General features: G+C 40.1%; 1 protein-coding gene across 20 annotated transcripts in view; it reads right to left on the bottom strand.

Annotated features, from left to right (window-relative positions):
- The window catches only part of Adam22 (ADAM metallopeptidase domain 22), a 250410-nt gene that overhangs the window by 62693 nt on the left and 174113 nt on the right, over window positions 1-13604 (bottom strand). For all 20 annotated transcript variants that reach the window (XM_087659105.1, XM_087659107.1, XM_087659106.1 and 17 more), the window contains 6 exon segments: window positions 8392-8466; window positions 6291-6362; window positions 5389-5555; window positions 4062-4146; window positions 2874-2964; window positions 1619-1670 (listed from right to left, as the gene is read on the bottom strand). In XM_087659105.1, the coding sequence (XP_087515231.1) occupies window positions 1619-1670; window positions 2874-2964; window positions 4062-4146; window positions 5389-5555; window positions 6291-6362; window positions 8392-8466 (542 nt within the window).

Here is a 13604-nt window from a genome sequence, read left to right as displayed (position 1 = left end):
CATGCACACATACATCACATACGAAAATTATCACGCATGGGTTAAAATCATAACCAACTGTAGAGATGGTTAGAAATGAGATGAGAGAAAGAGAGAGAGAGAGAGAGAGAGAGAGAGAGAGAGAGAGAGAGCGAGCAGGGGAAGATATTCCAGAGAAACAGAATTTATCCGGGAAATCAAGGAGTTGAAGTTTAGATATATTAAACAAATGTGGAAAAGCTAAAAAAAAAAAAAAAAAAACCATGTGTACATGTGTAGCAAATCAAAAATGCTAGAAACCCACAAACAATTATAATAAGGAAATAGATTAGAATCGTGGGAAATGAGATGGTTAATGAGACTAAAGATAATGGGTATATAAAGCATCTATGCACTAAAGTAAGAAGTTTGAACCTTATTATTTTTACTTGCTTGATTTCTGAGACAGCCTCATGTATCTTCGGCTGGTTCTAACTCATGACATAGTAGAAGGTAACCCTTAACTTGTAGTCCTCCTGCCTCCACCTTCCAGATTCTGGGATTACAGGTGTATGCTACCTCACCTGACAGAAGTTTATTATTCTTCAGACTGTTGTGACTCACAAACACTCTGGGTAGCACACTGGTATTTAGGAAACAATGCTACATATTTGAAATTATGGATTAATCTTAAAAAATATAATATCCAAGAAAGCAAGAGACATGAAAATATGCATTATGAGACACATCATGAATCATAAGTGTGAGAAGCAATGCTGTTTTACATATATACATACACAAAGACAGACAATATTACAAAGAACATATGGGTTATTACAAAAAAACATATAAGCGATGACCAAAATCAAAATGGCAGCTGCCTTGCTGAGGACGAAGGGCAGTGAGGGAGAACACAGTCTGTGCCTCACTTTGGAAAACCATCCTACAAGTGTGTGCAGTTTTCTCCTCCCTAGCATTAAGGCTGCTGGAAGCAGGAGTCAGGAGGTAAGGCATAAAGCCTGGAAGATGCCTGAGAATGGGGAATTCCATCAAAATAATAACAGCACAAGAGAAGTGAGCTCTAAAGCAGGGCTGAGTGATCTGGCACAAAAGGAACGGTTCTAAGAATTTATTTAGAAAAATTAAAAGACAAGACTTGAAGTCTGACAGTGGGTGAAGAAGACAGGACCACATGAAAATGAAAATCTTTCAGAGAAGTCTACATTTTTCTTCCTAACTCCTTTTCCAATGACCCTGAGCTATCACATAATCATAAACGTGGGCCTGACACAGCTACAAATACAGGCCACAGTTTTTTGGTTTCATTTTGAGCTTCCATTTAGTAGCTGAATTGAAAGTGATAAAAGGCAGGGGTGGGGCATTTAGTTAACAAACCTAACAGAAGGAGAAAGTGGGCTTCACCTCATTAGAATTCTACCCTGAGACTGAAAAAGTCCCTAGTGACTTCTCCTTAACCTCTCATTGTTTCTGTTGTCGTTTCATATATTTTGTTTTAAATAAGTTATTTTGCAAAAGTATTTGATGTGCAGGGCCATCAAGAATACTCATTTCTGATTTGCCTCCTAAATGCCTGTAGTGCGGTTCCATGCCCTAAGTTATCCAGCATCAGTCACAGGAAGGTAAGGCCGAAGTGACTCACCCGGTGTCTCCCATGATGCACCCGGACCAGGTGTCCTCACATTTACACTCACCTAAGAGACAAGGAATGCAGGGACCTGTTACAAACTGAACACAACTGCACTGAAGTGGCTTTCGTTTTTTAACTTTGTGTCCAAAATAGTTTTTAAAAGCTGCTTTGTATTGTACTGACACAGAGGCTTTGGCTACAATGTATAAAAACAAAATGCATTTGGACCCCATGAGGGTCATATACATTGCCCCATGTACCACAAATGGTCATGTTTAAAAAACACTTAAAGTAGCTACTTGGAAGACAAACAAATACCAGTGAAATAGTGAGAAGTTAGTGGCACCCCATAGGACCCCCAGGTTCAGCAGCTTTTAGGAGAAATACTGCAGGGCCTTCCCACTGTTAAAACCCTCTGGGGAGGGGGTGCTCTGGGAGATGCAGGAGAGAGTCACTACTGCATAGACAGAAAGTTCTCAGAATCAGGCTGCCTGACTTGAAAATCCTAATTTTCACTTAACATATGTTTAATCCTGAAGACAACAATATTCTTTTATGATCTATCCATTTCATCTACAACAGGTGTCCGATTACATCTGGAAATTTAAATGAGTAGATGGATATTTGTAATATGGCATTCAAACGTCCGGGAAATAGTGGTTCCCCATAAGAGGTAATTCTCATTATGAGTATCCAGATTTATAACATTTGTTGCAATAATAATTAAACAAACACAGATATAATGAAATTGTTGCCTCAAATGCCATGGTTTTGTTCATAGAAAAGTTAACTTTACCTACTTTGGAATGTTTTTTCTTCATGGATGCTAAGGCTGGTCTAGTTGTTCTACACCCTCCTAGGCCTTGCATCAGGTCTGCTCACAACAAGTAAGTGCTGGGTCTTGAGCCATATGCAGGTTAAGAGAACCATAATAAAACACAGTCTAAGTCCCTAACCACTGAGAATTCTCCACTAGAAAAGTCAAATTACAAAATGAGCTATCTTTGTCCCTTCTTGGGTTAAATTCAGCTTTGACCTCATCACCACATGTCTTCACTGTTATACATGGAGAATTTTTCAAAAATGACGTAATTATTCCCTTTATTACTTTTAAAAGCAACATTTTGTTGCTGGTTTCCATATCTTGCCCTATTGCCCATCATCATGATCAAGCAACTGAACTTAAAAAAAAATCTCATGCTAGAAAATATTTAACAGGCTGTCTATCTTAATAAAGACAACTAAATCACACAGGACTAAGACTTACCACTCGCTAACTTCCTCTTGTCTGAGATTATACCGATATTGTGGGCTAGCGACTGAGCGAGTGTAACTGCCATTAAATCCGTTTTTCCAAACTGAAAAACAAAACCAAAAGATATGTAAAGGAATATTGTTTTCTATTTAAGATAGGCTCAAGAAAACAATACCAACAATTGAAAACAAGTCATCTCTAAGCATTTTCTTTCTTTGTGCGTGTGAGATATGTTTTTGAGACAGGGTTTATATGTTGCTTAGGCTTGCCTTTAACTCACGGTAAGCCACCTGCCTCAGTCTCCTTGGTGGTGGGATTATAGGCATGCACTACCATACCCTCAACATTTTCTTTAGCAGAATCTGAGCATCCCCTAGCTAGTATTGACCACGCACTGGGGATTAAATGGTAGCAAACACATATAAATATGATTAAGTCCCAGAAGGAAGAATATGACTCAGAGAAGCAGTCATCTCATAGCTTGGAAGCATAAATATAAATCTGAATCCGAATTTCACTTGATATCATTCCCGAAAAACTTAATCACTATACAGCATTAAGCTGGTCGTTTGAATAATACGTGATGAGACTTTATGTGTCTGACTCATTTTCGTCCCGTGCGGGACAGAAAGCAACTTTAGCAAACAAATTCAATGAGAGTCAGGAAGTCAGGATGCTCTGCAGCCAATCAAATCTTTAATTTTCCGTTTTGTGGACCTCCTGAGATTGGAGCATTTTCCTTTACAATGTTCCCATTACGTTCAGTGTGTTAGGAGTAAGCACTTCTCCATGGAAGCTCTTCTCAACCTTTTGACTTTCCCCAAATTTTTCAAATACTGAAAAAAAAAGGAGGAAATATCTAATTGGTTTGTTAGGTGGCAACCCAATGCCTCAGAGATTACTCAAATTCGGAAAATCCTCATTCAACAATGTAAACTCTTAGGCTTTATTCTTATTTTCAATGAAGGTTAACATACAGATACTCTATGAGCTGCTTCCTCTGGAAATTATTCAATACAGAACATGAGTATGACCATCGAGTCATATTTTGTCCTCTGGGCACATGAAGGAGCCATACTGATGACTAATGAAGCAGTCTAGCATCTGGAGACTGTGGCCCCGGAGCAATGACTCCTGAAGTATTAGGAGAGCATTTTCAACCATCATACCACTTTGTATTGCACAGATGTTCACACCTACTTCATTCACGCCTCCTCCTCTCAGCAGCGAGCAAATCCCACCAATATAAGCCGCCCCGCTCCGGCTACTCTCAAATTGACTGCCCCTTTCAGAAAAGGAAATGAAAAGGCTTACTGCTCACAGGTCCAACATCCAGGCCACTCTCAGAGTTTATTTTCCAATTTGTTTTCTCTACGTATACAATATATTCCCCAGGTAAGGAAGGAATGTGAACATTATTTACACACATGATTTCTTTCTTAAATAAAAAGGTTTCTGAGGATTGGCTCCCCATGCCATCAGTAAATATCTTATAAAAAACATACCTATTAAAATCAATTGACAGTAATGATACACTGTGAACACAAGACTCATTTTTGTAGGGTTTTAGCCCAAAATAAATATCTTAAGTAAAATTAATGACAAAATATCAGACACTCGTAAAATAAAGGGCCATCGACAAAAGAATCAGTATATGCTCTTCAAAAGTATCAAATTCAACATGGATAAAGGCTGAGAAAAAAAATTTCAATGTAAAGGAAAAAACAATCAAACACACTGCCCAGCAGCGTACTGGATGCTGAAAGACACAAATGCAGCTCTAAAAGGGCGTTAAAAACGACTGATAAAATCCAAACCCAGACTCTGGATTACGTAAGAATGTTCACGTGGTGTCATTATTTTTCAGAGACTACAGCGCGTACTTCAAGTATTTAGTAGTACCATCTGTCTCCAACTTATACTTAAAAAGGAAACAAGAAAAAAGTGCAAGTCTTGAGTCTGGGTAAAGCATACGGGCAATTTCCTTGTCAGATTCTGGCAATATACCTCTAAATTTGAAATCAGATAAAAATGAAAGGTAACAACCAAAGTGCATCTTCCACATCTAATCATAATTCTCCTCAATCGTTCTGATTTCAGATAAGGTCTTAAGATGCTACAGAACATGTTTCGCTGTTCTGTCAATATGTTAAATGCTAAAAGGAAGAATACGAGAGTGAGAGAAAAAAAATAGACAATAAATTCCGGAGACAGAGCTCTTACCTCAGAACCCACACCAGAGAGGACAGTGACATTTAAAACATCGAATGCAATGAATCGCTAAAACTCGGCCTTTACTCATTGAATGCTCTGATTCAACATTGGGAAACTAATCAAACAGACATCCTAACTCACATCATTTACATAGCAGGAAACTTTCAAACAGTCTGTATTTCAAAAAACGTCTTCCAAACGCCCCGCTACATTATATCATAGTCGTATTGTGGTGGAAGGATACATTTTAGTCAGGAGAAAGAGAGCATTCGGGGTGGAGTCAGAAGAAGTAAGCACATTTAAAGTTACATACGAGAAGAGATGGACTGCGTCAGCCTTCTCCTTGATAAAATCCCTCCTGTATTTCATGAATTCACGCAAGGTGACCAGTGGGTTTTCAGATATGGCGAACTTGTTGTCAGCAGCCCAGGTTTCCATGGCAACCAGCACTATCCTAGTCTTAAGTTGGTCCTTATAGATCTAGAGTAACGAGATGAAAGCACGGGCTGCACATGCGGTAAAATCAGTTGATGAGGCACTACGAAGCTCCTTTCCTGGAAATCACTTTGCTTTAATTAAAGAGACATTAGCGTTCTTAAGAGAGATCGTTAATTTGGTAATTTGAATCCACTTCCCTTAAGGAACTTTGAGTAAAATTATTTACCAAGGAAAACCCAACAAACAAAGCACATTTTAGACACAAAAGTGGTTTTCTTTTAACAAATATCTGTGATCCATTCAAGGCTTTCCCTAAGTCGAATTTTTTGGCACCCTAGATAAATAATTTATGAAATCTTAAGTTTCTCTAACAAAAAAACATAGTGATTCTATCAGGAATTGACTGCTACACAATGTGTGGTGCTGAGGAAAATGCAGACAGGGGAATTATTTTGTGGGCGGCTTGCACACAGTTCTGGGGATCTCTGAAAAGGCTTAGTTCCTGTACTGTCTCTGAACGGATTCCCAGATGGACACTGTGAGTCTCTTTGCTAAACCTCTATCCTATACAGTATGGAACACATAAGAACAAAACACAAGCTTATCTTTGGTCAGCCCACTTTTCCCAGACAGATGAAAGTCAGCAGAGTCCCTGGCGATGTCACCCAGGTCTCTGGGGTCATCCTTGCTAAAGTGTAACTCAGGAATTCGAACCTCAGCCCCTTACTACCCACCGACAAGCAACAATGGGTGACGCTGAATGGGGTTGGTACTCACCACGTCCGCCATGTTCACCACAGACTTCGCATAGGTATTTGTATATACAACAGAAAGCCGGTGCTTTTTAAACTGAAAGCAACAGATTAACAGTGAAGGGTGTTCAAAGTTACCAGGAAATAATCAACTTAAGATAGAATAGAAAATACCAAAACATTCCTAAGGCTTTCTTACAAAGAGCTCAGGGTAGGGCCTTGTTCCCCATCTGTTCCACAGCGGAAAGCTGTGGAATGCGGATCAAGATGACATCATCTCACATGTGAGATAAAGTTCCAAAAGCCCCAGATTGAGGGGCTGGAATGCAGCATATGCTATCCATGCTTGGTGCACAAGAGGCTCTGGGTTCAGTCCCTAGCACACCCCTCCCCACATTAAAAACAAACAAACAAAACCCTGCCCACCCCATCCACCTTATAAGTTTACTTTTGGGAGGTTTGTTCTTTTGAAAGCTGTCACGATCTATAAGACATGCCAAGGGATCGAGTAAATGCAAATGCGGCTTATGTGTAAGATTCTACAAGTTCTACATGGTTCTAGAGGACGAAGAAACCCTGTGGTACAAATCACAAGGAGATGGCTCAGAGTAAATGTGGGTCAAGTGTTTGGTTTGCTTGGCCTCAGTGGTATTCTTAAAGTCATGGCTTAATCACATAAAACTCACTTTCAATCTTTTTTTAAAAAAAGATTTATTTATTTAGTATATATGAGTACACTGTAGCTATCTTCAGACCCACCAGAAGAGGACATCAAATTCCATTACAGATGGTTGTGAGCCACTATGTGGTTGCTAGGAATTGAACTCAGGAAGGACCTCTGGAAGAACAGTCAGTGCTCTTAACCACTGAACCATCTCTCCAGCCCCAGTGTCAATATTTTTAAAGTGGCACTTTCACATGGCAAGCATTGAGACAAGTGGTGGATAAGGCAGGCCCTCGTGCTCCTACAAACTCTCATCTGTGCTCCTGGGAACACCCCTAGTGAAATACATCATATCAAACAAACACCATACACACACACACACACACACACACACACACACACACACACACAGACACAGACACACACAGAGAGAGAGAGAGAGAGAGAGAGAGAAACATACACAGACACAGACACAGACACAGACACAGACACAGACACAGACACAGACACAGACACAGACACAGACACAGACACAGACACAGACACAGACACAGACACAGAAGTGGCTCACTGAGAAAAGGGGATGAGCAGACTGGGAGAGGAAAAGCCAACATGAGCACCTAACTTGGGACACAGAATCCAAGTTTAAACAAAAGGCTCAGGTATCAGAGAAGCCCCAGGTGGAAGGTGGCTTCCTAGCCACTTCTGAACAAGAAATCTAAGAGGCCAAGTGATCTCTTAAGACTAAGGTAATGGGAGAAGACATGGGGGAGGAGGTGTGAGGAGGTGAATGTGATCAAAATACATTACAGACACATATGAAGATGTCATAACAACATCACTGTTGTATAAAAATATCTTTTAAAGGAAGTATTTTTTGGACCCTCATAAAAACTGCTAATTACTTCCACCTAAGCATCTTTTCTATTTATAAGTTGTTCCTAATACACATTGGGTCTGTTTACTCTTCCCCAAAGCTCCCCTCCCCACTGTGTGACAGCTTGCTATGTGTAGTAGACCTCACATGTACAATGTTGTAGCACAAATGGGCCGTTGCCAATATTTACAGCCTGTTTGCCTTAAATTCTAATAAAACTGTCCTCCAGCTTCCAACAAGTATGTGTATGTATCTGTGTGTTTGTATCTGTGTATCTCTGTATGTATGTGTATATGTGTGTGGATGTGTGGGAGTGCCTGCATGTTTGTGTGTGTGTGTGTGTGTGTGTTTGTGTGTATGTGTATATGTGTGTGAGTGTGTATGTGTACATGTGTGTATAGGTGTTTGTGTGTGTATGTGTGTGTTTGTGTGTGTGTGTGAGCATGTGTTATGTTTCCTAAGTGTGTGTGTATATATTTACACAAATGACTTTGCTTAGTCACAACTTGGTCTGGTTTCTTCTAAACTGTTTTTATACACCTAGGAGCAGGCAAAGACAGAAAGAAATGGGGAGGCAGATCTTACCATGAGATGATCATTCACGATCATCAGTTCAATGTATTTAGTTTCCTCCTCTACATTCCGAGGAAATCGAAGAAGCTGTAACACAGTGAACAAAAAGACTAAGCCTTTAAACTTCGCTGCGAAAACTGAAAAACGAAACAAAACAAAACTACCATGGGAAAAGTCAGTGATGCAAAAGTCCCCATTCCTTCAGCGTTAACTTTTGAATTTGCATCGATTTTCTGAGGTTTTGAGTAGATGCAGTACGTGTATGGATTGAAAAAAAAAATCTATGAAGAATGAAAAAAAAAAAAGGATAACATTGTCCTCTCTCCTGGATTCCTTTCTTCTATGGGGTACAGCAAATGACTATTGTTTTCCCACAAGGTTGACACAAATATAATTAAATATGAATGCACGCTTCGTATGCCTATGTCTTTCACGCTTGTCTTCATTAAAACATTTTTATCTAGCAATGGCATGGAAATGTGACACCGTCAGAGGAGTCTTCTTGCATTCGTTCAATTGCAGCAGTGCTTCTGACAGTGAGGGGATTGGCACGGTTTTTCTGAGGAGTCTCCAAATCTAGGAGTGGCTATGACTTTCTTCTGACATGGTTCATAGAATCCTCCCCAAGTAGTCTTGGGGTGTCTTTACCTGCTATCCCTCTCTGCTCAACAAATGTGCTGTACTCCCAACACTACAGTCAATCAATATTACCAGCAAACGCTATAGGGGCAGCCATGCCTGCTGCCCATCCATCACGCAGTCATTAACAAGACCCATGAAACTGACTTTTTTATGTCGTGGTTCGTTAGCCTTTTTTTTTTTTTTTTTTTCTTCAGTAAATCTTGTTCACTTGCCCAAAGACTACTTCTGTGATGAGGGCACAGCATCAAATCAAACCAGAATCAATACAAGAGCGAGGGGTGTATTTTTAACAAACTAAAAATACACTGCTTCATTGATTTCTTTTTTGTCTCTTTCTAAATGTGTTCTCCAGTCTTTAAAAAAAAGAAAAACTCATACAACACCAATTCCAAAGAATGATGGTCTATATCTTTGTGTTTAAAAACAAAACAGGGCCCGGCCCGCAGCAGCTCTCTGCTCCCAGACCCGGTGAGAGAGAGACCCAACCGCCTGGTCAGGTGGGCACTCCTGAGGCTGCAGAGCGGAAGAGACCACCAACACTGCTCACCCCTGCCCACATCCCTGGCCCAAGAGGAAACTGTATAAGGCCTCTGGGCTCCCGTGGGGGAGGGCCCAGGAGCAGCAGGACTTCTGCGCCTGAGACACCGCCGCCGGAACCTGAAAGAAACAGACCGGATAAACAGTTCTCTGCACCCAAATCCCGTGGGAGGGAGAGCTAAACCTTCAGAGAGGCAGACAAGCCTGGGAAACCAGAAGAGACTGCTCCCTGCACACACATCTCGGACGCCAGAGGAAAAAGCCAAAGACCATCTGGAACCCTGGTGCACTGAAGCTCCCGGAAGGGGCGGCACAGGTCTTCCTGGTTGCTGCCACTGCAGAGAGCCCCTGGGCAGCAACCCACGAGCGAACCTGAGCCTCGGGACCACAGGTAAGACCAAATTTTCTGCTGCAAGAAAGCTGCCTGGTGAACTCAAGACACAGGCCCACAAGAACAGCTGAAGACCTGTAAAGAGGAAAAACTACACGCCGGAAAGCAGAACACACTGTCCCCATAACTGACTGAAAGAGAGGAAAACAGGTCTACAGCACTCCTGACACACAGGCTTATAGGTCAGTCTAGCCACTGTCAGAAATAGCAGAACAAAGTAACACTAGAGATAATCTGATGGCGAGAGGCAAGCGCAGGAACCCAAGCAACAGAAACCAAGACTGCATGCCATCATCGGAGCCCAATTCTCCAATCAAAACAAACATGGAATATCCAAACACACCAGAAAAGCAAGATCTAGTTTCAAAATCATATTTGATCATGATGCTGGAGGACTTCAAGAAAGACGTGAACACACTTAGGGAAACACAGGAAATCATTAATAAACAAGTAGAGGCCTACAGAGAGGAATGGCAAAAATCCCTGAAAGAATTCCAGGAAAACACAATCAAACAGATGAAGGAATTAAAAATGGAAATAGAAGCAATCAAGAAAGAACACATGGAAACAACCCTGGATATAGAAAACCAAAAGAAGAGACAAGGAGCTGTAGATACAAGCTTCACCAACAGAATACAAGAGATGGAAGAGAGAATCTCAGGAGCGGAAGATTCCATAGAAATCATTGACTCAACTGTCAAAGATAATGTAAAGCGGAAAAAGCTACAGGTCCAAAACATACAGGAAATCCAGGACTCAATGAGAAGATCAAACCTAAGGATAATAGGTATAGAAGAGAGTGAAGACTCCCAGCTCAAAGGACCAGTAAATATCTTCAACAAAATCATAGAAGAAAACTTCCCTAACCTAAAAAAAGAGATACCCATAGGCATACAAGAAGCCTACAGAACTCCAAATAGATTGGACCAGAAAAGAAACACCTCCCGTCACATAATTGTCAAAACACCAAACGCACAAAATAAAGAAAGAATATTAAAAGCAGTAAGGGAAAAAGGTCAAGTAACATATAAAGGGAGACCTATCAGAATCACACCAGACTTCTCGCCAGAAACTATGAAGGCCAGAAGATCCTGGACTGATGTCATACAGACCCTAAGAGAACACAAATGCCAGCCCAGGTTACTGTATCCAGCAAAACTCTCAATTAACATTGATGGAGAAACCAAGATATTCCATGACAAAACCAAATTTACACAATATCTTTCTACAAATCCAGCACTACAAAGGATAATAAATGGTAAAGCCCAACATAAGGAGGCAAGCTATACCCTAGAAGAAGCAAGAAACTAATCGTCTTGGCAACAAAACAAAGAGAATGAAAGCACACAAACATAACCTCACATCCAAATATGAATATAAAGGGAAACAATAATCACTATTCCTTAATATCTCTCAATATCAATGGCCTCAACTCCCCAATAAAAAGACATAGATTAACAAACTGGATACGCAATGAGGACCCTGCATTCTGCTGCCTACAGGAAACACACCTCAGAGACAAAGACAGACACTACCTCAGAGTGAAAGGCTGGAAAACAACTTTCCAAGCAAATGGTCAGAAGAAGCAAGCTGGAGTAGCCATTCTAATATCAAATAAAATCAATTTCCAACTAAAAGTCATCAAAAAAGATAAGGAAGGACACTTCATATTCATCAAAGGAAAAATCAACCAAGATGAACTCTCAATCCTAAATATCTATGCCCCAAATACAAGGGCACCTACATACGTAAAAGAAACCTTACTAAAGCTCAAAACACACATTGCACCTCACACAATAATAGTGGGAGACTTCAACACCCCACTCTCATCAATGGACAGATCATGGAAACAGAAATTAAACAGTGATGTCGACAGACTAAGAGAAGTCATGAGCCAAATGGACTTAACGGATATTTATAGAACATTCTATCCTAAAGCAAAAGGATATACCTTCTTCTCAGCTCCTCATGGTACTTTCTCCAAAATTGACCATATAATTGGTCAAAAAACGGGCCTCAACAGGTACAGAAAGATAGAAATAATCCCATGCGTGCTATCGGACCACCACGGCCTAAAACTGGTCTTCAATAACAATAAGGGAAGAATGCCCACATATACGTGGAAATTGAACAATGCTCTACTCAATGATAACCTGGTCAAGGAAGAAATAAAGAAAGAAATTAAAAACTTCTTAGAATTTAATGAAAATGAAGATACAACATACTCAAACTTATGGGACACAATGAAAGCTGTGCTAAGAGGAAAACTCATAGCGCTGAGTGCCTGCAGAAAGAAACAGGAAAGAGCATATGTCAGCAGCTTGACAGCACACCTAAAAGCTCTAGAACAAAAAGAAGCAAATACACCCAGGAGGAGTAGAAGGCAGGAAATAATCAAACTCAGAGCTGAAATCAACCAAGTAGAAACAAAAAGGACCATAGAAAGAATCAACAGGACCAAAAGTTGGTTCTTTGAGAAAATCAACAAGATAGATAAACCCTTAGCCAGACTAACGAGAGGACACAGAGAGTGCGTCCAAATTAACAAAATCAGAAATGAAAAGGGAGACATAACTACAGATTCAGAGGAAATTCAAAAAATCATCAGATCTTACTATAAAAACCTATATTCAACAAAATTTGAAAATCTTCAGGAAATGGACTATTTCCTAGACAGATACCAGGTATCAAAGTTAAATCAGGAACAGATAAACCAGTTAAACAACCCCATAACTCCTAAGGAAATAGAAGCAGTCATTAAAGGTCTCCCAACCAAAAAGAGCCCAGGTCCAGATGGGTTTAGTGCAGAATTCTATCAAACCTTCATAGAAGACCTCATACCAATATTATCCAAACTATTCCACAAAATTGAAACAGATGGAGCCCTACCGAATTCCTTCTACGAATCTACAATTACTCTTATACCTAAACCACACAAAGACACAACAAAGAAAGAGAACTTCAGACCAATTTCCCTTATGAATATCGACGCAAAAATACTCAATAAAATTCTGGCAAACCGAATTCAAGAGCACATCAAAACAATCATCCACCATGATCAAGTAGGCTTCATCCCAGGCATGCAGGGATGGTTTAATATACGGAAAACCATCAACGTGATCCATTATATAAACAAACTGAAAGAACAGAACCACATGATCATTTCATTAGATGCTGAGAAAGCATTTGACAAAATTCAACACCCCTTCATGATAAAAGTCCTGGAAAGAATAGGAATTCAAGGCCCATACCTAAACATAGTAAAAGCCATATACAGCAAACCAGTTGCTAACATTAAACTAAATGGAGAGAAACTTGAAGCAATCCCACTAAAATCAGGGACTAGACAAGGCTGCCCACTCTCTCCCTACTTATTCAATATAGTTCTTGAAGTTCTAGCCAGAGCAATCAGACAACAAAAGGAGATCAAAGGGATACAGATCGGAAAAGAAGAGGTCAAAATATCACTATTTGCAGATGATATGATAGTATATTTAAGTGATCCCAAAAGTTCCACCAGAGAACTACTAAAGCTGATAAACAACTTCAGCAAAGTGGCTGGGTATAAAATTAACTCAAATAAATCAGTTGCCTTCCTCTATACAAAAGAGAAACAAGCCGAGAAAGAAATTAGGGAAACGACACCCTTCATAAT

Source organism: Rattus norvegicus, chromosome 4 (assembly GCF_021556685.1).
Source record: "Rattus norvegicus strain SHRSP/BbbUtx chromosome 4, alternate assembly SHRSP_T2T, whole genome shotgun sequence".
Taxonomy (NCBI): Eukaryota; Metazoa; Chordata; class Mammalia; order Rodentia; family Muridae; genus Rattus; species Rattus norvegicus.
This window is presented reverse-complemented; position numbering and strand designations above follow the sequence as displayed.